Below are 22,423 nucleotides of genomic sequence, written 5' to 3' on the forward strand. Positions count from 1 at the left end.
ACTGCCAGTGAGTGAATATTGTTTCTTTTTCTCTAATAAATAAACCGACTTTTTTGAATGTTTGTCCCTGTGATTTGTTAATTGTCATAGCAAAAGCTATTCTCACAGGAAACTGTAAACGTTTTAATATGAAGGGCATATCAAGATCTCCTTTTGAATCGTGTTTTGCTTTTGGATATACATGAATATTGTTTGTCTTTGATATCTCCGACTTTCGAAACTATTATCGCTGACAATTCGTCACATGCTGATTTATTATAAATGCGACCGTGATCTTTCAGATTCATATAGTAATCCAATGAAATTTCTTTGTTTTGCAGATAAATTTCATGTAAAGTATGAAACGTTTGGACATAACTCTTTCGATTCTATGTTGCATCGCTTCTCCATGATCATAAATATACACCTGACCGAATTGTGGTTTCTTCGAAATTAAACTTGCCGTATCTTTAATTGTTGTATGACCACAGATTCTCATAGTATATGGTCCATTATTGTGTAAATCTACGTTTTGAGCATTGAATGATGCAAATGCAAACAGATTATTGTAGATTCGGATATTTTGCCTGTAGTGTTTGTGGATTTCACTTTCACCCAACAACAAATCTTTTAATTCTCGCGGATACGCCTCTTCATTGGGAAGAAACACTACGTTTCCCTGTTGGCAACATGAATTAGACGATCTACAAGTCTCTGACTTAAACTTTAAAACCTTACAATATCTACATACTTCTAACATATCACCTATGTCCATATAATCGATTTCTTTTTGCTGTTCCGTTATTTCACTGAGGAGTAATTTCTGTTTGTTAGTGCTAATGCAATCTTTATTTTTTTTTTTTTTGATACTTCCGAATTTTACTACTTTCATAATCTTTAACTTGCTCTGCATGTGTATTGCGCCAATGTTTTTTTTTTTTTTTTTTTTTTTTTTTGAGCCTTTCGAATTCCACTGCTTTCATAATCTCTAACCTGCTCTGCATGTGTATCGCGCCAACGTTTTTGAACATGTTTATGAAGTTCTACTTTGTCTTTTACTCTTTGTCTTTTCTTTCAGACCCCGATTGGACCTGCAAGGTTTTCAGTTCCACTTGGTCAGGGCTGATTATTACTTTCCTTATATTCAGAATTTGCACATAGATGATTATTATTCTTTTTTGCATTCTTTTCTCTCTAACGCTTTTGGGTCTCTTTTCGACGTGCTGCTCTTTCTTTTTCGCTTAGTCGTTGACGTGTCATCTAGAATGTATATAATTATTGTCCTGATAAAATTTATAAGAGCTGAGAGTGCAGGAAGTGTGTCTGCCAAAAGCATTCATATGACTGAGAGGTTAGATGACCATGGTCTTGTTTGAAAATGGTTGTAAGTAGGGCGTACTTGAAAGAATCTAATGGCAAAAGTCACCATCTTGCGGAATGTGCTTCCAAAGGTTGTAAGTATGGAGTGACTTGAAAGAATCTCATGTTAAAAGTCTTCGTCTCACGGGAATTCATTCCAAAAAGTCTCGTCCCAAGAGTTTTTTATTTTAATAGAGAGAAATGTTATACTTGTAGAATGCTTATGCTTAAAAGTTTTTTCTTAATAAAGCAGCATTATTGCCTCATTAATCTTGTGCCCAGAATACCCGCTATTTTGTTTTGGATACGTATTCATGAATTTGTGTTCCATGAAAATACTTTACCTGACCAGTTTTCAAGAACTATTAAAGCGTTTCGTGTTCCTGATGATGTATTGCCTTTGAAAATTTGAAGGAGTAGTTTTTAATTTGGGGAATGTGATTATTTCAGCAAACACATTACAATTCCCTCTAGCAGATGTTGTCTAGAATATGTGAGATGTTTTTAATCTGTCTTATTTTCCATATTTAACTTGTTTATAATTCATTTATTTTTTTATAGATACATTGAAGTTGTTTTTTGTTTTTCCCAATGGATCAAAGTCTGAAATACCTTTGATCAAGAAGGGAATTGCTTGGTGGACAGACAAAAATGTTAAATTTAGAAATCCAGGTGGAAACAACAATTTAACCGCTGTTTTTTCAGGTAATACTTTGTAACGTTTTTTTTATTTATTTTTTTTTGGCCATTTCATACAGTATAATCTACTATATCCTTTCTTTAGGCACTATCAAACCTGTGAACTGGAAAATACCTGTGTATGAGCTGGATACAGACCCAGATAACAATGGGTTTATAAATGAGGATTTTATAGTGTGGATGCGTACTGCAGCCCTCCCAACATTCCGTAAGCTTTACAGATTGATTGAGAAGAAGAATTCAATTACTCCTGCTCTTGCACGGGGAAATTACACACTGGAAATTATTTACAGTATCCTTTTCAAAGCAATCATAGCTTCACAATTCTAAAGTAAAGAAAAACAAAAATATTGCTTTTATAATGCTGGTTAATACAGTACATGCAATGAAAGCCTAGTTATGCATAGGTAAATATACCTGGTATGTATAAATACTTGAAAGTTTAGGTGTTAATAAAATGCTGCACTTGATGTTTTTGTTTGTCCTGAACTAATCATAGTCCCTTTCCATTATTTCATTAGTTTTTAAGTTATCTAAAGGCCCAGGTTTTTTAGTGTTTAAATATACCACTAAAACTGACTTATTTCCATAAATTAAATATTCCATTACAACAAAAAGGCAAAAACGTAACCTGTACCCACAGGTCTAACAATTGAATAAAACATTTGACCAAATTAGTTGTTTCATCAGAAAAATACAAGAAAGACACCATTTTCCCCAGGGGTTTCACTGCCACCTAAACATTTTGCTCCATTTATAAGTGGATAACAGTTGTGGCAGAATGGACAGTGCATGACTACATCAAGTGATAACTAGATTTAATTATTTTACCCCTTGGCTTACATGAAGAGTAACTCCTTTATTTCAGTATCACACAGATTTGTAGTGGTTTTTCAAGTACCTAAACATAAAAATAAACTTCTTGCGCTGATCAAACTAGTGCATTACTTTAGTCTTGTTGCCATAGTCTTTCATTTGTTTTACTAGTATGCTTTCTTGACAGGACAGTGTTCTACATTTGTCCACACCTACAATCTATAAAGGTCTCCACTTGAGCAGCAGAATCCAGCTTTATTTAGATACTAGTGGAGAAGGTACCCAGTGCTGCCTGAAGTGGAGATAACAGGAAATTTTGGAACAAACTTATTTTGTACCCCTATACAAGTGGTGAATCTATGCAAAACTCAGTGGAGATAGATTCAGTTTGTATACTGAGCAAACACAAGCAAGGGTAACTGACATCACCCTTGGTTGGGAGCACCACCCACATTTTAGAACAAAACCTAGCATTTGATCTTCCCCTATACAAATGAGAAATCTGTAGAAAATTAGGAGAGCATAGGTTCAGTGGTGTGGACTTGCATACCGGACAAACACACACACACTCCATCCCTTTTTCTTGAAATGTCCAAAACCAGTGCTTTTATAGTATAACATTTTTAGTGTCTACACTTTTTATTTTGAAGAGTAGACATTTCTCTGCAGCATACCATTTCAAAGTTGAAATAAGACTTGTTAGAAAGGAAGGTGATTTTTTTATAACTTCATAACTAATGCATTATTTTAAATTGTAGTAAATATATTAAGTAAAATATCTGTTATTTAACAAATGTGTGACTTTTGTAAATTGTTTATAAAATGTTATTTTTTGTAATGTATGAAATTGTTCTTCTTTATTATCATAAGAACAACATAATGTTGCTGTGTAGAGCTTAATGATTTTAGGAAAAATTCCACCATATTCAGGTAAATATTTGTGGAAATTAATGAAGAAAATTACAAGTGAAGTAAATATTGAAATTTTGTTTGTGTCTGTGTCAAGCTGAATGCCAGCCAAGAAATACTGACACATATCTCAAAAGAAGATAGATAAATCAGAAATTTGGATAAGAAAAGGAAAAAGTGACAGATAATGCTGCCACTTTATTTTGTAATGGTATTTTGGAAAGACAGAACTTCACTTTTAGATTTATTTACTTCATGGGATAGGTGATGAATGTAAAGATACATGAATGGAGAAAATATGTTGGGGAAAATTTGACTTTATTTTCTTTAGTTGAAGTTATGATTAGAACTAGATGTGCCACATCCCTAGTAATGTTTGCTGTATTTTCATGGTCATTGACAAATAGACTGTGCCAGTTGCAAACCCTCCCACCCCATATAGCTGCAAATGTCATTATAAGGCACCACCTCCAGTGAGAGAAATGCTGTAGCACCACAAGATTCAAAACAAAGCTTATTTTTTGGGTGTACAGCCTGGCAGTAGAACGGTCCTCTGATTGTCAAGAAGTTTGCAGATATTGCACACAACCAAGTTATTATAATATTAGAACAATTAGAAGAACAGGCTATTCAACCCATAAAACCTCATCAATACTATTCATCTAATTTCTTCTAAATAACATAAAATAAGGGTATGATGATTCTCAAAGTACTACTAACATACCAGACTACTTCATAACGTAAGACAATGGCAATAGTTCTCTGTGCGAAATAAAAAAAATACGCACATTTCTTTTGTAATATGGAGAACAAAATCACACACAGTATTCTAGATGAAGTTTCACAAGTATGTTATATGGCTTAAGCATAAACCCCCTTGACTACACACAATGGGCTATATAGCCTAACACATTATTACCCTTCTTAATTGCTTCTCCAACTGTTCTAGATGCAGATAGTGCAAAGCCCACTGGAATTCCTAGATCCTAGTTTCATTAGCACTACTTTCAGATTTCTGAGTTGTTTATTAAATCAAGCATGTTTGCTTCGGACATGTTTTTAGACATCAGACATTATTGCTTCATATATGCTTCAGACATTATTACAATCATTGTGTATATATACAGTTATACAAGACAAAGGTTTTCCTACAGTAGATCTGTTACAATCTGCTACGAATGTATAATTCTTCCCAGCTGAACTACATGCAAGTCAATCTGTAGTTATTTAGCTGATTATAGATCACCTGCCATTCCACAAAATTAACCAGCTTGTTATTTATATTCTTACTAGCTGTGTTACCTCAGTAATAGTGCCTGTATACAATATTTGTAGGTTTTTGGGTTTTTTTTTTTTTTTTTTTCTTCTTCTTGTTCTTTCAACCAAGGCCTAATATTTTTAGCAGGTAGTGTATTACAGTGTTTAAGGCTTTGGACATCAGACAATGAAGTTGTGGGTTTAAATTGCATAACTGACACTGTGTGGCCATGAGCAAGTCACTTCGCCTGCCTGTGATCCAAACGGAAAAACAAAAGAAATGTACCCAGTTGAATCTCAAATATTTTAAGTCGCCTTGGATAAAGGCATTAGTCCAATAATAACTAGGGATGCACCGATATGGGAATTTTGGGCCGATGCCGATATCCGATAATGTCTATGTACTTATCTGCCGATGCCGATATACATATTTATAAGATACAGAGAAAAATGAGACTTGATCTGTCTGGACAAGAATTACAGACAAAGTGAACATTTATTTGTATGACAATTTTGTACACCACATTCAATCATTAAAAACAAATGATATCTGCCACATTTAGCTGGCTACCTGTTGGTTATATGGGAAACAGTTCTACAGGTTTTTGCTTTAAATAACTTTTCTCTTTCTTTTTGATGGAACAAATACAACAAATTCAACAATAATCGAAAAAATGAAAACTGAAAAAAAATGGTAAAATGTACAATTACAATGAAATAAGCAATACAATTTAAGAATAACAACTTTTGCAGATTATTTACAATCATTAAAATGGCTTCTGCTCAATCACATTTGACTGGCTATCTGATCCTTTGTTTTACAGTCTGCAGTATTAAATAGTTTACCACGTAACATTTTTTCTTTCTTTTTTGATGGAATAAATCTAACCAATCTATAATTTTAAAAATCAGAAAAGCGTACAACAGTAAAGAAATAAGTAACTTTTTTTTTCTGGAGGCTTATCATTCTTTTCTATTTTTTAAGCATGATGGGGAGGTTTTTCTTAACGAACAAGAGCATCTCTGCCTTGTCACAGAAAATTCTGTTTCTCTTTTCGTTGATCACATTAGAAGCCAAACTGAATAATCTCTCGCTATCCGCGCTAGTACATGGGGCTGACAGGAACTTGTGTGCTACTTTGGCAATGGTAGGAAACCGACTCCAGTTGTTGTTCCAATATTTCAGTGGATTTTCATTCCTCGGGATTGGTGCTTCAGAAAGAAATCCCTGCACCTGCCAAGTAGCATGCATACATATACAGTATTATATTCTGTGTCATCTTTCATATCTAAAAGATAGATCTGCATTTTGGCTTTTACCAGGGCTGTCAGATTAAGATTAGAATCCTTACAATAAAAATAAGTATATGGCATTTGAATTGAATGCATGTTTGTATTGTATTTGCTGTTTTTTGAAACATGTTATTATTAATGTTTTTGCTTTTCACTGTAGATCAGGGGTGTCCACACTTTTTCGGCTTGTGAGCTACTTTTAAAATGACCAGATCGAAATGATCTACCTACATTAAAAATGTGTATATATATATATATATATACTGAGTATACATTATACATAAAATATATGTTGTCATACCTTGCATAACTGAATAACCCTTATGGCACAATAACAATTCAATACATTTATGGTCACTACAGTACTTGGATTTAATAATCTTCATATGGGAAAAGGCTGACTCGCATAAATAAGTAGAGCCGAATAATGCAGTCAAGGAGGCAGCACATTTCCTCATTTTTGGGAACGTTTTCTCTGTGAGTAAGTTCCAAAACTGTCCATGAGCCCCAGACTTCAGCTGAATGTGAAAAATGACGGCTGTCCGATTAACGGCGATTTTAGTTCCCTCTCCTTTCTCTTTCTCGGATCGCTTTTCAGAAGGAAGTCAGTTTCGTAGTTTTTATGAACAGTTCGAAAGTGCCTTTCCACATTTTCCTTGTTTGGAATAGCAATGATAGATTGACATATCAGACAAACGCACTTCGATTGTGACATTGTGAGTAAAAAATCCTCTTCCAATTCCACATCCAGCCCATACCCTGCCCAAACAAAATTTTTTTTTTAAATCCCTTCTTTAGTCGATATAAATTGGAAGGCTAACTAGATCACAGCCGGAGTTTTGCAGTAGCTCGCGCGTTTGATCGTGCGTGCTGGATGACTAGTGTGTTAGAAGAAAAGAGATCTCAGACTGGCCGCCCTGTATGTCAATCAAGTGGAAAATGCCATAGGAAGGATATATGATAGACTAACGTTTAAAAAAAAATTTTTTTGAATGCAACACGATCGACGCATTGGGCATGATCATGATCTGCTTACAAGTTGCTCATTATTGCTTAAGAGACTCAGTTGAAAACAGTGTCTTCCATGAATGTGATTGGCTGTCCCACAAAAAGCAACGCAAAGAGAAATAAGACACAAACCGCATTGGCACTTTCTAAAGACAATGTTCAAAAGAAAAACAAACAAAATTGTCAGTGATTGCTCAAACAAAGTAAATGCAGTCATTTTTTTTCTTTTTTTCCTAGAGGCCAGAGGACCTTATATCCCTTTGTCTATTTTTTACAGTAAATAAACTGAAGCATTGTGACCCTTTACGTGTTTTACAAATGAAACAAGTGTATTAAATGTTACACAAAATACTTGAAAGACCTCAACAAAGTATTATAATCAATTATTAGCAGACAGCATTTTTCAAAGTAACAAAAAAATGTAAAACGAGTTTGTTTATTTATGAAACTATTTAGTTAACACGCACCGAACAAAAATATGAAGCAAAGAAGCATAGGCTATAGTTGGCTCAGTCGCTTTATGAAAATTAGCAATCTTTAAAATGGTTGTGTTTAACACAGAAGATGCCGACCGTTTAACTAATGACTAATAACAATATAGGTTAACAATTTAGAAATACGCATAGACTGATCCTAAACAGTTACGTGCAAAAACAGATCTGGAAAATCCCACAAAAGTGTCCAGCACATCTTAAGTAACATGAAGCCAAAGTTAGTGCGAGGTAAAACCAACAAACGCTCTTTTTACATTCGATTGCCGTTTTTCTTTCTTGCCTTCCAAGATTTTGTATGCATTCGAATTATGTTAGAATAGTGATATTATATCCGACAGCCCATGTTATTTACTTAAAACAATGTTGTAAAGATCTCCACAGTGCTTTTTTTTTAACTCACCTCTGTTGTCATCTGGCTGTTTTCCTGAGGCATCAATGTGTTCTCTTCAAGAATTTCGTTGTACATTTCGAAGAGCGTGCAAGCCACTTCATCATTTCTCTTGGCCCTTTTCTGTTGTGGACCATCTATCTGTGATTCAGTCGTCTGCATTTCGTTCGATGCAAGTTCCACCTGAGCTTGCAACATTTTGAATGCCAGTGATTTTACATCTGCATCGAAATAGCGGTCTTTGTATCTCAGGTCTACAATAGTGGCAACACGGTACTTGGATTCTTTGTAAATCTCAATGAAACGATTGTTTACAGCCTCCAAGAGAGCGCTTTTACTGGTTTTGACTCCGAAGTCAGTATGAGCACTTTTAGTCAACAGTCGTTTTAAGGCATTAATTGAGGGAATAATGTTAGAAGCCAAGGCTTCAGACTGGCAAATTTCTTTTGTCAGTTGTTCAAATGGAGCAAGGAGTGTGATTATGTTCTCGATCAAACCCCACTAATTAGGCGTTAGAGTTGCAGGTAACTCAAAATCGGAGGCATAAGCCCCAAGGGCTCTTTTCAGCTCCAGCAAGCTTTGCAGCATATAGAATGTGCTGCTCCATCTAGTCGAAACATCTTGCTGAAGCATTTTCGGCTGCATACCAAGTTCAGTTTGTATCGTTTTGAGACGCGAGTTTGCTAATTGTGAATGCTTAAAGTGACAGACTATTTTTCTGCCGATCGCTATTGTATCAGAGACACTGCACTGGGATAGTACGCCATCGTTCACGGCAAGCTGTAAAGTATGAGCCATACATGGCAAACTTGGGATCCCGCATTCCTCCATAGCATTTGCAATGTTGCGTGCATTGTCTCGTAATACTACATGAACATTCTCTTTGGGTATTTTCCATGTTTCAAACATTCTTTTAAATGCTACAGAGAGTGCAGCACCCGTGTGTGATCCGGAGCATTCTTGGGCGTGCAAGATTGCTTTCTGCAGTTCAAACTTGCGGTCGATCCACTGAGCAGTTAAACTAAGCATACTAATAGCATTCATATCAGATGTCCATATATCAGTGGTAAAGCTTATGGCTGTGACATCTTCAGCAAGGAGTGTGTGCACATGACTTTCCACAATTTTATGCAACTCTGGAAGCGCTATGTCCGAAAAATAACGGCGACTGGGTATCTGGTAACGGGGCTCGAGATACTCAAGCAGCCTTCGAAATCCCGTATCTTCTACAACAGAAAATGGCTGATCGTCCAGAGCAATAAATTCCATCACCTTTGCAGTAATTGTTTTAGCTTTAGGGTTATCTTTATCAAATTTCTTTGACTTTTCAAGTAACTGATCAACACGTTGAGCAACTGCAGTTTTTGATTTTGTACGCGGTGGCGCAGGATTCTCCTCTTTTGCTCTGAGGAATTCTGTATATTTGTCGGGATGGCGTGTCTTCAAGTGTGTAATTAAGTTGGTGGTATTGAAATTTCGTACTTTGGTCCCTCCGCGCAAAACATTAGTCGAACAAGTGTTGCAAATGGCATATTTTATGTCACTCTCACTCACTTTTAAAAACTTCCACACCGTAGACATTTTCGCACAGTAGCCCAGCGTCGCCTAAACGTCCGGCACATCCGGAACACAGTGAATGCGTCATCAATATCGGTTCGAATTATCGGTCCAATTTAGTCATCGGTCCGATGCCGATAAAATTATTTTAACCCATTATCTGCCGATACAAATATAAATCCGATATTATCGTGCATCCCTAAAACTAATAATGAAAGTGTTGCAATCGAAAAGCACAGGGATGAGGGGGTTGGTTCTCCCTCTGAGTTTGCAGCACCACAATCGAAAAACAGGGGAGGAAGGTTCTCCCTTTGATGTTTTAAGCACCGCGATTGAAGAGTTGTGTTGGGGGTGTGTTGGTTCCCTCTTGATGCTTTCAGCACCACAACCAGGGGTGGGAGGTTGACAGTGCAGAACAGATAACGAAGATGACTGTTAGTACACATCTAAGAGTGCCTGTAGTCAACAGTAAAAAAAATAAAATAAAATGGTGCTTGTTAACCATTGAGCTTTGCACCTTCCTTGAGCTTCGCCAAACTTTCCTTTCCTATTTCACAACATGACCGTCCATCCTGTTGGTTAGTGGTGCTATTCACATGGCCCATCACTTGTATTAACCATGCTCTCAGTGTGGCACAGAACATACAAGTCCATATAATAGTAATAATTATTGACAAAGAAAACATCCTCACTCTTCACTAATAGTGACGCTCAGCCTTTTCCTCAATAATGGCTTTTATTAAAGTACACATGGTATATGTTTAGCTTATTGGCTATAGTTACTTAGATCAGCCCAATCAGCCTTTATGTAATGAGACATTTCCCTGATGTACGGTGTTTTTTACAGTTTATATGTAAATGTTTATCACAATAACAATATAAAAAATAAATACTATTGGGTAGTAAAGCTTTTTGAGTGCATATGTTTTTTACATTTTCTTTCCCATTGTAATGTCTGTGATTTGCTTTTTAAAAACCAGTGTGAAGACTGCCTTGTTTTCCTATACAGCATACAGATTACCCCGTAGACAAATTTGAAGGACGTAAAAGAATGATCCTAAGCACAATTTCTTGGATGGGTGGCAAGAATCCATTTTTGGGCATTGCCTATATCACCGTTGGCTCTGTGTGTTTCTTCCTGGGTGTTGTCTTGCTCATCATCCATCACAAGTATGGAAATCGCAACAACAGTGCAGACATCCCTAACTAAATACAAAGTGGTCCTGCCTAAGAAATCTACTCTGCATGCGCAATACCAGAGATGCCAGATTTGACCACTAGATTGTAAACCATAGAGGATTCTTCAAAATATTTGTTTTTGGTTATTCTTCAATATTTTAGCTTATATTTGAGATGGACCAGTTCATAGCATGCTAAGTTTGAACTGTTAGGTTCAAATCACTCTCATCTATCAGTATGTTTCATTTTGAACTCAATATTATCGTCTGTTCAGTTGGGCATACCTTGTACGTCCATGCAGCGTAGAGCCTCTACTTTAAATGTCAAAATGATCTTCTCTTTGGTCTATCTCAGATGAAGCTTTTAAACAACATTTACAAAGTACTGGGAAGGACTTCTATACTGGGCTTGCAGAGATCAGCTTGTGTAATGAATTATGTGAATACAAATATTTTAATGCCATTCCAAGAAAATGGTGTGCTTTCCCAAAGCTTTAAAGCTAATTTATTAGGTTCCTATTAAGTGAATGTATGGTCTTCTCTCATTAGGTGTAATTTTTGTTTCTTTGGGTAAAAAAAAAAAAAAAAATCTTTACCTCAAGTTTCTGTTCTTGCATTGAGTCTTGATGTGATGTATACTGTATAGTAAAACCAGGAGCAAAAGTGCAACACCAGACAGGTAAGAATCCTTCCTTCTGAATTTTTACATATAGATTTTATTTTGTTTTTAAGAGGTCATAGTAATTGGAGAGAAGGATGTACTGGTATTGAATTTACAGATGTGCAGGCTTCAGTTGAGTTTATGTTGTGATATATTTTTTTTTTTTTTTTTACCTTTTTATGTTCTTATAGGAAGTTTTACTATGTTATATACTTTCACCTGTTATAAAATTATCTGAAAATGTAGTTTTTTTTTGTTTGTGAGCAAAGAAAAAACAATTTAGGGACCAATATTACCATTGTTTTTGCCTGACAGTAGGTTTCTTGTATGCTGTCCTAATTATATTTACCTGAAGCATGAAAAGAGTAGGTAAACTGAAAAGTGCATTCACAACATTGATTCCTCGGCCAAGTCTTGCACTTTAAGTATGCAATTTATTTATTTAATATTACAAAATGTTTTACTCTAAATCTAAAAGTCATTGGTTAGTCCTGTATAGTTAGCTATTAAATAATTTATGAATCATGTATTTGAAACTTATCTTGGAGATTTCTTGGTTGCCATAATAATAAAATTTGAAAAAATACATAATTTGTCTGTCATTTAGTTTCAGAACAGTTTGTCAAGATGATTTTTTTTTTGGTTTTCTATTATCATTATTGAAGCATTAGTGAGGTATAACTCATTTTCTTTATGTAAAGTTTCTGGTGCATCTTCATTAAATGTAGCTCCTTTTTTGACCGAAAAGACCTTCACTTTTGATCCTGTGTTTGTTTTTTTGTTATCCATACTTTTCTAAAAAGATTGGATCAGTGTCACATGTGAGTGAAAATTTGGCATTGTGGTAAAATGTAAACATAACCATAATAATTTAATTTCCTACCCATGTTTTAGGATAAATGATGAGTTTCAAAGTTTCAACTTAAAAAAACAAATATTATTTAGTTAAGAAAGGCAGTGGAAGAAAAGAAAGTGTGATGTCATGCCCTATGTGTATTCAGTATACATGTAGTACAACTTAAATTGTGACCATTTCTAGGCCTACAGCTTTTCTGCTTTCTCTCTGGTTGTGTACATTTCAAGAGGACTTTGTTCTGCAGGCCATAATGTGTTCGATATGCCCAGCACAAGTTACAAAATTTTTATACAAGTTAACTCTGAATTATTGAAATATAGCAACAATGATTTTGTATAATCAATAAATGTATACATTACAGTGAAATACTAATTATTGATTATGTTTACTACACACTGCATTATGATTTAATCAGGTATCACATCACTCTATAGTGCAACTGCCAAAGGCGATTTCAGGTTGATTGGAAATTTTCTTATTTGTAAAAATACATAACCTATAACCAATTCAAATATACGAGAAATCAGTGTTATGTCAGAACTGGCTGAATTTAGGTAGCAAATATTTCTGTCATTGTTTGACTGGACTCATTACATTTATTCTACCGGTCAGATGTTTTGGAGCAGCTCAGTTTTTCTTCAAATTTGATCAGTTCAAATGCTATGAATGTTCTAAAATGGTTAAATGGCCAGCACGTAAATTACCAGATGTTTAAATTTAAAGTTTAGGTTAGCAAACAGTGAAAAAAAAGGAAATTTCAGAATATTACAAATGGGCCTTCTGCAGGGATCAATAGATGGGTTACAACCTATAGATGTTCTATAGCAAATAAAGTAAATTAAGCCTAGCAAGTTGAAGCAAACCATTTCCATAGGTGTCCCAGTTTCTGTTGATTGCTTTAAGAAAGACCATGAGTTTTTAAGTAAAGTTGGAACAGACTGAGTTACAGTGCATCCGGAAAGTATTCACAGCGCATCACTTTTTCCACATTTTGTTATGTTACAGCCTTATTCCAAAATGGATTAAATTCATTTTTTTCCTCAGAATTCTACACACAACACCCCATAATGATAACGTGAAAAAAGTTTACTTGAGGTTTTTGCAAATTTATTAAAAATAAAAAAATTGAGAAAGCACATGTACATAAGTATTCACAGCCTTTGCCATGAAGCTCGAAATTGAGCTCCGGTGCATCCTGTTTCTCCTGATCATCCTTGAGATGTTTCTGCAGCTTAATTGGAGTCCACCCGTGGTAAATTCAGTTGACTGGACATGATTTGGAAAGGCACATACCTGTCTATATAAGGTCCCACAGTTGACAGTTCATGTCAGAGCACAAACCAAGCCTGAAGTCAAATGAATTGTCTGTAGACCTCCGAGACAGGATTGTCTTGAGGCACATATCTGGGGAAGGTTACAGAAAAATGTCTGCTGCTTTGAAGGTCCCAATGAGCACAGTGGCCTCCATCATCTGTAAGTGGAAGAAGTTCGAAACCACCAGGACTCTTCCTAGAGCTGGCCAGCCATCTAAACTAAGCGATCGGGGGAGAAGGGCCTTAGTCAGGGAGGTGACCAAGAACCCGATGCTTACTCTGTCAGATGTCCAGAGGTCCTCTGTGGAGAGAGGAGAACCTTCCAGAAGGACATCTCTGCAGCAATCCACCAATCAGGCCTGTATGGTAGAGTGGCCAGACAGAAGCCACTCCTTAGTAAAAGGCACATGGCAGCCCGCCTGGAGTTTGCCAAAAGGCATCTGAAGGACTCTCGGACCATGAGAAAGAAAATTCTCTGGTCTGATGAGACAGAGATTGAACTCTTTGTTGTGAATGCCTGGCGTCACGTTTGGAGGAAACCAGGCACCGCTCATCACCAGGCCAATATCATCCCTACAGTGAAGCATGGTGGTGGCAGCATCATGCTGTGGGATGTTTTTCAGCGGCAGGGACTGGGAGACTAGTCAGGATAAAAGGAAAGATGACTGCAGCAATGCACAGAGACATCCTGGATGAAAACCTGCTCCAGAGCGCTCTTGACCTCAGACGGGGGCGATGGTTCATCTTTCAACAGGACAACGACCCTAAGCACACAGCCAAGATATCGCTTCAGGACAACTCTGTGAATGTCCTTGAGTGGCCCAGCCAGAGCCCACACTTGAATCCAATTGAACATCTCTGGAGAGATCTTAAAATGGCTGTGCACCGACACTTCCCATCCAACCTGATGGAGCTTGAGAGGTGCTGCAAAGAGGAATGGGAGAAACTGGCCAAGGATAGGTGTGCCAAGCTTGTGGCATCATATTCAAAAAGACTGGAGGCTGTAATTGCTGCCAAAGGTGCATCGACAAAGTATTGAGCAAAGGCTGTGAATACTTATGTACATGTGATTTCTCAGTTTTTTTATTTTTAATAAATTTGCAAAAAGCTCAAACATTTTTTCACGTTGTCATTATAGGGTGTTGTGTGTAGAATTCTGAGGAAAAAAAATGAATTTAATCCATTTTGGAATAAGGCTGTAACATAACAAAAGGTGGAAAATGTGATGCGCTGTGAGTACTTTCCGGATGCACTGTAATTCACTCTCTGAAGTACTACACTGTGTGTGTGTGCGCTCCTAATTCCTGGTGAATTTAGTGTCCTAAATGAGAAAAAATTATTACTCCCAAGTACTGTATAAGACTAAATTTGCATTGCAAGATTTTTGAGCTATGGATGACAGTTTTTGTGCAATAAGGTGCTGTACAAGCACAGGTCACAAAACTTTTCAGGTGAGTAGCCCTACACTACCATACTAACCGTTCTGAATACTTCAGTGTTAACTTCATTGAGTCTTCCTTTTTAAAGGATGGCTCAGAGAATTTTACTATTATAAAAATGTAAAATAACAAGAAACTAACAATTATTCTTCAAGCTTATAGATTATAAAAGCTACATGACAGTATACCCTGATCGTCCACAACATTAAAACCACTGAGAGGTGAAGTGAATAACATTGATTGTCTCGTTACAATGGCACCTGTCAAAGGGTTGGATAGATTAGGCAGCAAGTGAACAGATTGCTCTTGAAGGTGATGTTTTGGAAGTAAGAAAAATAGACAACCATAAGGACCAGAGTGACTTTGACAAGGGACAAATTGTGATGGCTGCATGACTGGGTTGGAGTATCTCCAAAACAGCAGGCCTTCAGGGGCGACCCAGGTATGCAGTGGTTAGTACCCCCCAAAATAGGTCTAAAGACAACTGATGAACCACCTATAGCAGGGGTGGCGAACTCCAGACCTGGAGTGCCGTAGTGGCTACAAGTGTTCATTCTAACCCTTTTCCTAATCAGTGACCAGTTTTCACTGCTAATTAACTTTTTCCCCATCACTTTAATAGCCCTGTTATTTCAGAGAGATGAACTCTTCTGATTCCTTTCTTCATTAAATGACAGCCAAGCAGAAATGAGATGTGAAACAAGCTAATAGATGACCAGCTAAATTGGGACTTCAAACTCCAACCAATTTCACTCCAATCACTTTCTTAATGAGAAGCCAATTCTTGCTGTTAATTAAACCCATTATTTAATTCCATGGCTTGTTGCTGCTCTCACTTTGCCACAGCACACATTTCAAGAACTGTTGTTTTTCTGCTCTTTCTAATAGCACCGTCAAAATGTTTTGGTGACCTGAGAGATCAACCTTACCAAGACCATCACCTCTCTTTAATATCAGATACTGTGTGATGGGCACAGGGGAGCTGGTCATGTGGTGGCTTGTTTTGTGTCTCCTTATTGTTTGGCTGCTAATTAAAGAAAAAAAAACAACTATGGGGCCTGAGTCAAGTTAATTAAAAAGAAGTAATCAGCAGCAAAAACTGGTCACTAATTAAGAAGATGGTAAGAATGAAAACCTGCAGCCACTAAGGCACTCCAGGCCTGGAGTTCGCCACCCCTGACCTATAGGGTCATTAGCACCCAAGGCTCATTGATACACGTGGAGAATGAAGGCAAGCTCATCTGGTTTAATTCCACAACTTAATGCTGGCCATGAGTGAAAGGTGTCAGATTTATGCCGGCTACTCCAGTTACCTTCCACATTTCAGAGCTTGCACATTAGGTTGTTTGCTGACATTTACCTGGCCTTGTGAGAGTGGTGTGATCTGTGATGAACTGACACACTGCTCAGATACTGACTCACAACCCTAAATTGAAATAAGAGGGTTCAGAAATGAATGAATGGTAATGCTTAGCAAGAAGTCGGCTATTCTTAATTTAACCTAAGCTTGGTTTCTTTAAGAAATGCATGATCTCACAAGAACAAATAAGTCTCGTTCTATGACAGTTATACATTTCTGCAAGATCCAAGGTTACTGGTGACGAATACTCTTAATTCATATTAGAGTATTTTATGTTAAATGGGCTATAATGTGATAAATCGGTTGACCATTTGGAGCTATCCTGGTTGTGTTGCTCTCACATGCTCTTAATTCAACAAGCATTTGGTGATTTGGAAAGCAAAGCACTCAAATATAAATATCAATTCAAAATACAAATCTACTTGTAAGGACTCAATTATCTAATAAATAAGCCATAAGCTGGATTCCATTTAATGCTGCTAATAAAAGAATTCAAATCAGTAGCTGAAAAGTATTGAATTGGAGTTGCAGTGCAATTGTATTTAAATCCTTTAAGACTTGATTCCAGAATGCCATACCACTAAATTATGCTTAGTTATACGTGTAGCACATGCATCACATAGTGTTGTTTTGTGTGTCACAAAATGTTTTAAAACAGATTGTTTTATGTTTAATTTTTTTTAAAAAATGTGGCTAAGAGTGGCAAAGAGAATGAGTTCATTCTGGCATAAATGGAGCAAGCCAAGAACCAGCAGGAACAGTAGCTCATTTGTCATGGGGTACATTCACTCACTGACTCAGTCACAATGGGAAAGTCAGCAGTCACATCTAATCACTTTTTTTAGATGGGTGAAGCAATTGGAATTCCTGTATGAACTGCATGAGAATATAAGAACATAGACCTCAGCAAAGAAAGCATCTAAGTTGTTTAATGAGCAGGTCACATTACCCATAGCACACTGGTCAGATATGAGCCGAGTTACTGAACAGGTGTCAGTGATTGTCTAAATTTCTGTCTGTTTAAAATGTTCATGTTTTCTTTGTATCTGCATCAGTTTCACCCCAAAGACATTCCTGTTAGATTAATGGCGACTAAAGTTTCTTGATGGGGGGGTGTGAATCTGCTTTGTGTTGGATTGGCTATCAGCTTCAGAGTTTGTTGTGTCCACTTCACACTCCACATGGACAACATTCAGGCCCAAGATTTGTACCCAGGAGGCTAGATTCTTGAGGCAGCAGTGATGCCCACTGCAGTACCCTCAGAGACAAAAGCTCACAGAAAAATAGCATTGTCTCATTTAATTCACAGCAGTTAAGTTGTGTATTCATAAAAAGTCACACGACTATGAAAAGGTGTGAATGGATAGACAGTAAATTTTGATGGATGATCAGTGTACATCATAAGGCTATGATGGGACAGTGTTCAGTTTTGTGCTGAGTACAAAACCCAAAAGGCCTACAATAAACCACATGATGCGATATTGGCTAGAGCAGGTAACATTAACAGTGTTGTTTGCCTGAAATAATGCAAACGAAGCTTGAAGATACTTAGCACCATATCAACAGTTGTAGTTGCAAACTGAAAGTCATATAAATTATATATTAGATAACTGTTGCCAATACACATATTAGTGAATAATTATCTAAAACTAACAGTCTAGAGTACTCTCAAAGCAGTGGGCTTGTTGATCAAGATAGATCACCCAAAAAACAGGACAAGCTAAAACTGACCAAACCCAAACTCTGTAATGTAGTCTTGGTATTAAAGCTGGCAACCACAGAAAGAGATGGACACACATGGAACAGAGGCAGTGAGACTGATGAATAGATAGAAATTTATTCTTCAGCAGAAAAACAGTACATAAAGTAATACAGTAAAAATGCAAACTATTAACATTAGTGCAAGACCAAACATTGCCCACACCATTTACCCAGTGTACACATAAAATACCATATACTGTAGTATCTTTAAAGTAATACTGTTCCTGTGATAATGTGTTTGTCACATTTAGTGAGAGTTAAAATAACCATGATGTGCTTATTTCTATGGGCTTATTCACATTTCACATAACAATATTTTTGCCAATGCAACAGTGCAAGTAGGTCTTTTGCTTGAAATTCTTAGATGATTCCTCCATCATAGGCTGCATTAATAATGAAGATGAGTCAGAGTAATAATGGGGGATTGGGAGAACCACCCACAGCTCAGCATCAGCAAGACAAAAGAGCTGGTGGTAAACTTGTAACTTGAGTTCTAATGACACAAAATGTCTGAACAGACTCATCAGAAAAGCCTGCTCCACTACGGGGTTAACCCTGGACACATTGCAAGTGGTTGTGGAAAAGAGAATGGTGGCAAAACAGGATGTGCCATCATGAAACATCTCCTCCAGGAAACTAATTCCTCCATAGTATGCTAAGAAGCACCTCCCAAGGTCTTTTCTGCTCATTAGGCAATTCAATGCTTCATGCTGACATCCCAGGATAAATATTTATACCACTTACGTTTTTTTTCTCTTTATTCTATTTATTGCTTTGTATATCATGTATTTATCTGTTCTAGTGTTCTATACAGGAAATATTTGTATCCAATGTTACATATAGCCTGCTGTTCTTTCTGTGACTTTGTGAAGCACCTTGAGCATGGGAAAGGTGCTGTATAAATAAAATGTACTCTTCTTCTTATTATTATTATTATTTCTGCACAATATATATATTTTTTATCTATTGATTAATTGTATTAATTGCCCTTTAAGTTTGTATCTTTATTTTTTAAGTCTCTGCAGCAGTTTGTATCTACGTTTATCTAATCTATACGGTTGACATATGTTTAATAAACAGTTCTGTGAAAAAAGGAAAGAAAAACATAGCACCCGATTCTTATTTTACATAGTGTCATACAAATAATCCACCATCTCAGGGTAATTTACATAATAAACAAGGTTACACTACAAACTAAACAGTCTAATAAAAATGAAAGCCTACAAATACAGTAAATTAAAGAATAAAGCATTAATGGACAATTATATTCAAAGGGAATGTTATAGGTCAAATTCTTAAACCTGTTTACTTAAATATAAGTATAATCCATGATTACAAAAAATATAACACTGGGCAACAATGGACAGACAATAGTGATTATACAGTACAGTACCAAGTAAGGAAAAACATATTTATTCTATTTTCCATCACTTTACCTTCAAATTTATAAACAGAACAAGAACTACATATAAACAGACTGGGATGGATTTTTGGTCATTCTAGAAAGTAATAGAAATACCTGTATAGCATTCCAAAAAATTTTTAATAGGTGCAGAAATATAAAACAGTGCGAGAGACATTCATCATCTTCTGTAAAGGAACTATGTTTTGGACATACAGTATATTAATATTATTCTTTGGAGTACTTGATTAGTTGTTTAAAATTTATATATGATTTTGACATGAACTTCTTTAACTGTGTTTGGTAGAAAGTATTATTTGGCACAGATCAGGCCATTTTTCAATTTATATACCCAAACATAGAACTCCATGGTGGCATTAAAGATGGAGTTAGCTGAAATAAGAATGGCATTCCTGATAGGAAAGTTGTTCATTTGTGGTCTAAAGAGGGAAGTGCATTTATTAAAAGAGTTGGAACCTTTTTCTCAGTCTTGAGATAAGCAGCGTTCTTCTATCTATCTATCTATCTATCTATCTATCTATCTATCTATCTATCTATCTATCTATCTATCTATCTATCTATCTATCTATCCAGACAGAGAGAAAGAGAGAGAGACCAGGACATCCCACCCCTCCCCCTGATTTTGTCCCCAAAGTGGAGGTGGGATTACATCAGGGATTGGCTCCGAGCCCTTTCTGATTTGCAATGGTGATAGACAGGTTGACAGACGAGATTAGACAGGAGTCCCTATTGACTATGATGTTTGCTGATGACATTGTGATCTGTAGCGATAGCAGGGAGCAGGTTGAGGAGACCCTGGAGAGGTGGAGATATGCTCTAGAGAGGAGAGGAATGAAGGTCAGTAGGAACAAGACAGAATACATGTGTGTAAATGAGGGAGGTCAGTGGAATGGTGAGGATGCAGGAAGTAGAGTTGCTGAAGGTGGATGAATTTAAATACTTGGGATCAACAATTCAGAGTAACGGGGATTGTGGAAGAGAGGTGAAAAAGAGAGTGCAGGCAGCGTGGAATGGATGGAGAAGAGTGTCAGGAGTGATTTGTGACAGACAGGTATCAGCAAGAGTGAAAGGGAAGGTCTACAGGACGGTAGTGAGACCAGCTATGTTATATGGGTTGGAGACGGTGGCACTGACCAGAAAGCAGGAGACAGAGCTGGAGGTAGCAGAGTTTAAGATGCTAAGATGTGCACTGGGTGTGATGAGGATGGATAGGATTAGAAATTAGTACATTAGAGGGTCAGCTCAAGTTGGACGGTTGGGAGACAAAGTCAGAGAGGTGAGATTGCATTGGTTTGGACATGTACAGAGGAGAAATGTTGAGTATATTGGGAGAATGATGCTAAGGATACAGCTGCCAGGCAAGAAAAAAAGAGGAAGGCCTAAGGGAAGGTTTATTGATGTGGTGAGAGAGGACATGCAGGTGATGGGTGTAACAGAACAAGATGCAAAGGACAGAAAGATATGGAAGAAGATGATCCGCTGTGGTGACCCTTAATGGGAGCAGCCAAAAGAAGAAGAAGAAGTCACATGAAAAATGTAGGTACTGTTTCATTATAAACCAATTTGGGGTTTTCTGTGTCAAAAGATTTCAAATCTAAAATTGTGTTTTTTCAAAATTCAAAATGGCAGATCCATTACGGCGGATCAAAATTTTTTCACATGAAAAATGTATATCACTGATAATACTACTGCATGATATTGACTTACCAAAATTTTACAATGCAACAAAGGTATGCGTGAAGACTCACGCCAAGCGCAATAGGAGCAACACTTTTAACTGGCAATGCTAAAGGTGAAGATGCATGCATTCCATGAATTCTTGCGATACCCACTGACAAGCGTTTCGATTTTAATCTAATGAAGTACTCTGTGTGACTTGATTTGCTGTGACTATAAATCAGGCTCAAGGACAGTCACCCTGGGGAGCTGGCATTAACTAAGAAGCTCCAAGGAACACAGCTCCACAGTGGGTATGCCAAAATATTTATACATTTACACACCAGAGGTAAAACCAAAATTTGGCTTGTATCACAAAGAATTACATTAATAAAATAGCCATACTGCACTAAAACATGTATGTACTTAGCACAGAAAAACAAAATGATGCACTATATGAAAATAATTAATTGGAATATGGTATTGGTTTATTTTAACAGTCCTGCAAATACTTATGTTCTAGATATAAGAAGCCCGGGCAACGAAAGAAAAAATGGGAAAAATTACTAACTTTAAAGAAATCTTCAAGCTTAACTACAATATTATGCTGGTCTATAACGTATTGCTAAGAGTATAAAACATTTCTTGTTAAAAAGGTCAGACACAATGCTTATTTATTTACCACACCATTCTTGTATGAAAATAAATATTCCCAGATAGAACGGATTGTTCCAAATGAGAGCTAAGTGAGGTGAAAAGCTGTGCTTATAAGCAGCTTGTTTGAGAACATTTGATAACCGGATCGGTAATTTGCTGCATTTAAAATCACAAGACTGTAAGAAGCCTATAGGTCACCACACTTTTTTTATTTCGTAATCCAAAATCATAGACAACGTTTATTAGAGATGCATTTCTCAATTAAATTAATTTTAAAAACGGAATTAATAGTGTGGAAATTACGAACACTCCCAACAACCCCACAATCTCGTCACATCCGCACAATGAAGAAAAAATAGA

General features: G+C 36.5%; 1 protein-coding gene across 1 annotated transcript in view; it reads left to right on the plus strand.

Moving 5' to 3' along the window:
* Positions 1-12,189, plus strand: part of LOC114648456 (cell cycle control protein 50A-like) — a 57,878-nt gene extending 45,689 nt beyond the window's left edge. Inside the window, exons 5-7 of the mRNA XM_028797513.2 lie at positions 1,900-2,043; positions 2,123-2,329; positions 10,776-12,189. Coding sequence (XP_028653346.1) covers positions 1,900-2,043; positions 2,123-2,329; positions 10,776-10,969 — 545 coding nt within the window. The 3' untranslated portion in view covers positions 10,970-12,189. The remainder of the gene's footprint in view (positions 1-1,899; positions 2,044-2,122; positions 2,330-10,775) is intronic.
* The last annotated feature ends 10,234 nt before the right edge of the window (positions 12,190-22,423 follow it).

This window comes from Erpetoichthys calabaricus, chromosome 3 (assembly GCF_900747795.2).
Source record: "Erpetoichthys calabaricus chromosome 3, fErpCal1.3, whole genome shotgun sequence".
NCBI lineage: Eukaryota > Metazoa > Chordata > Cladistia > Polypteriformes > Polypteridae > Erpetoichthys > Erpetoichthys calabaricus.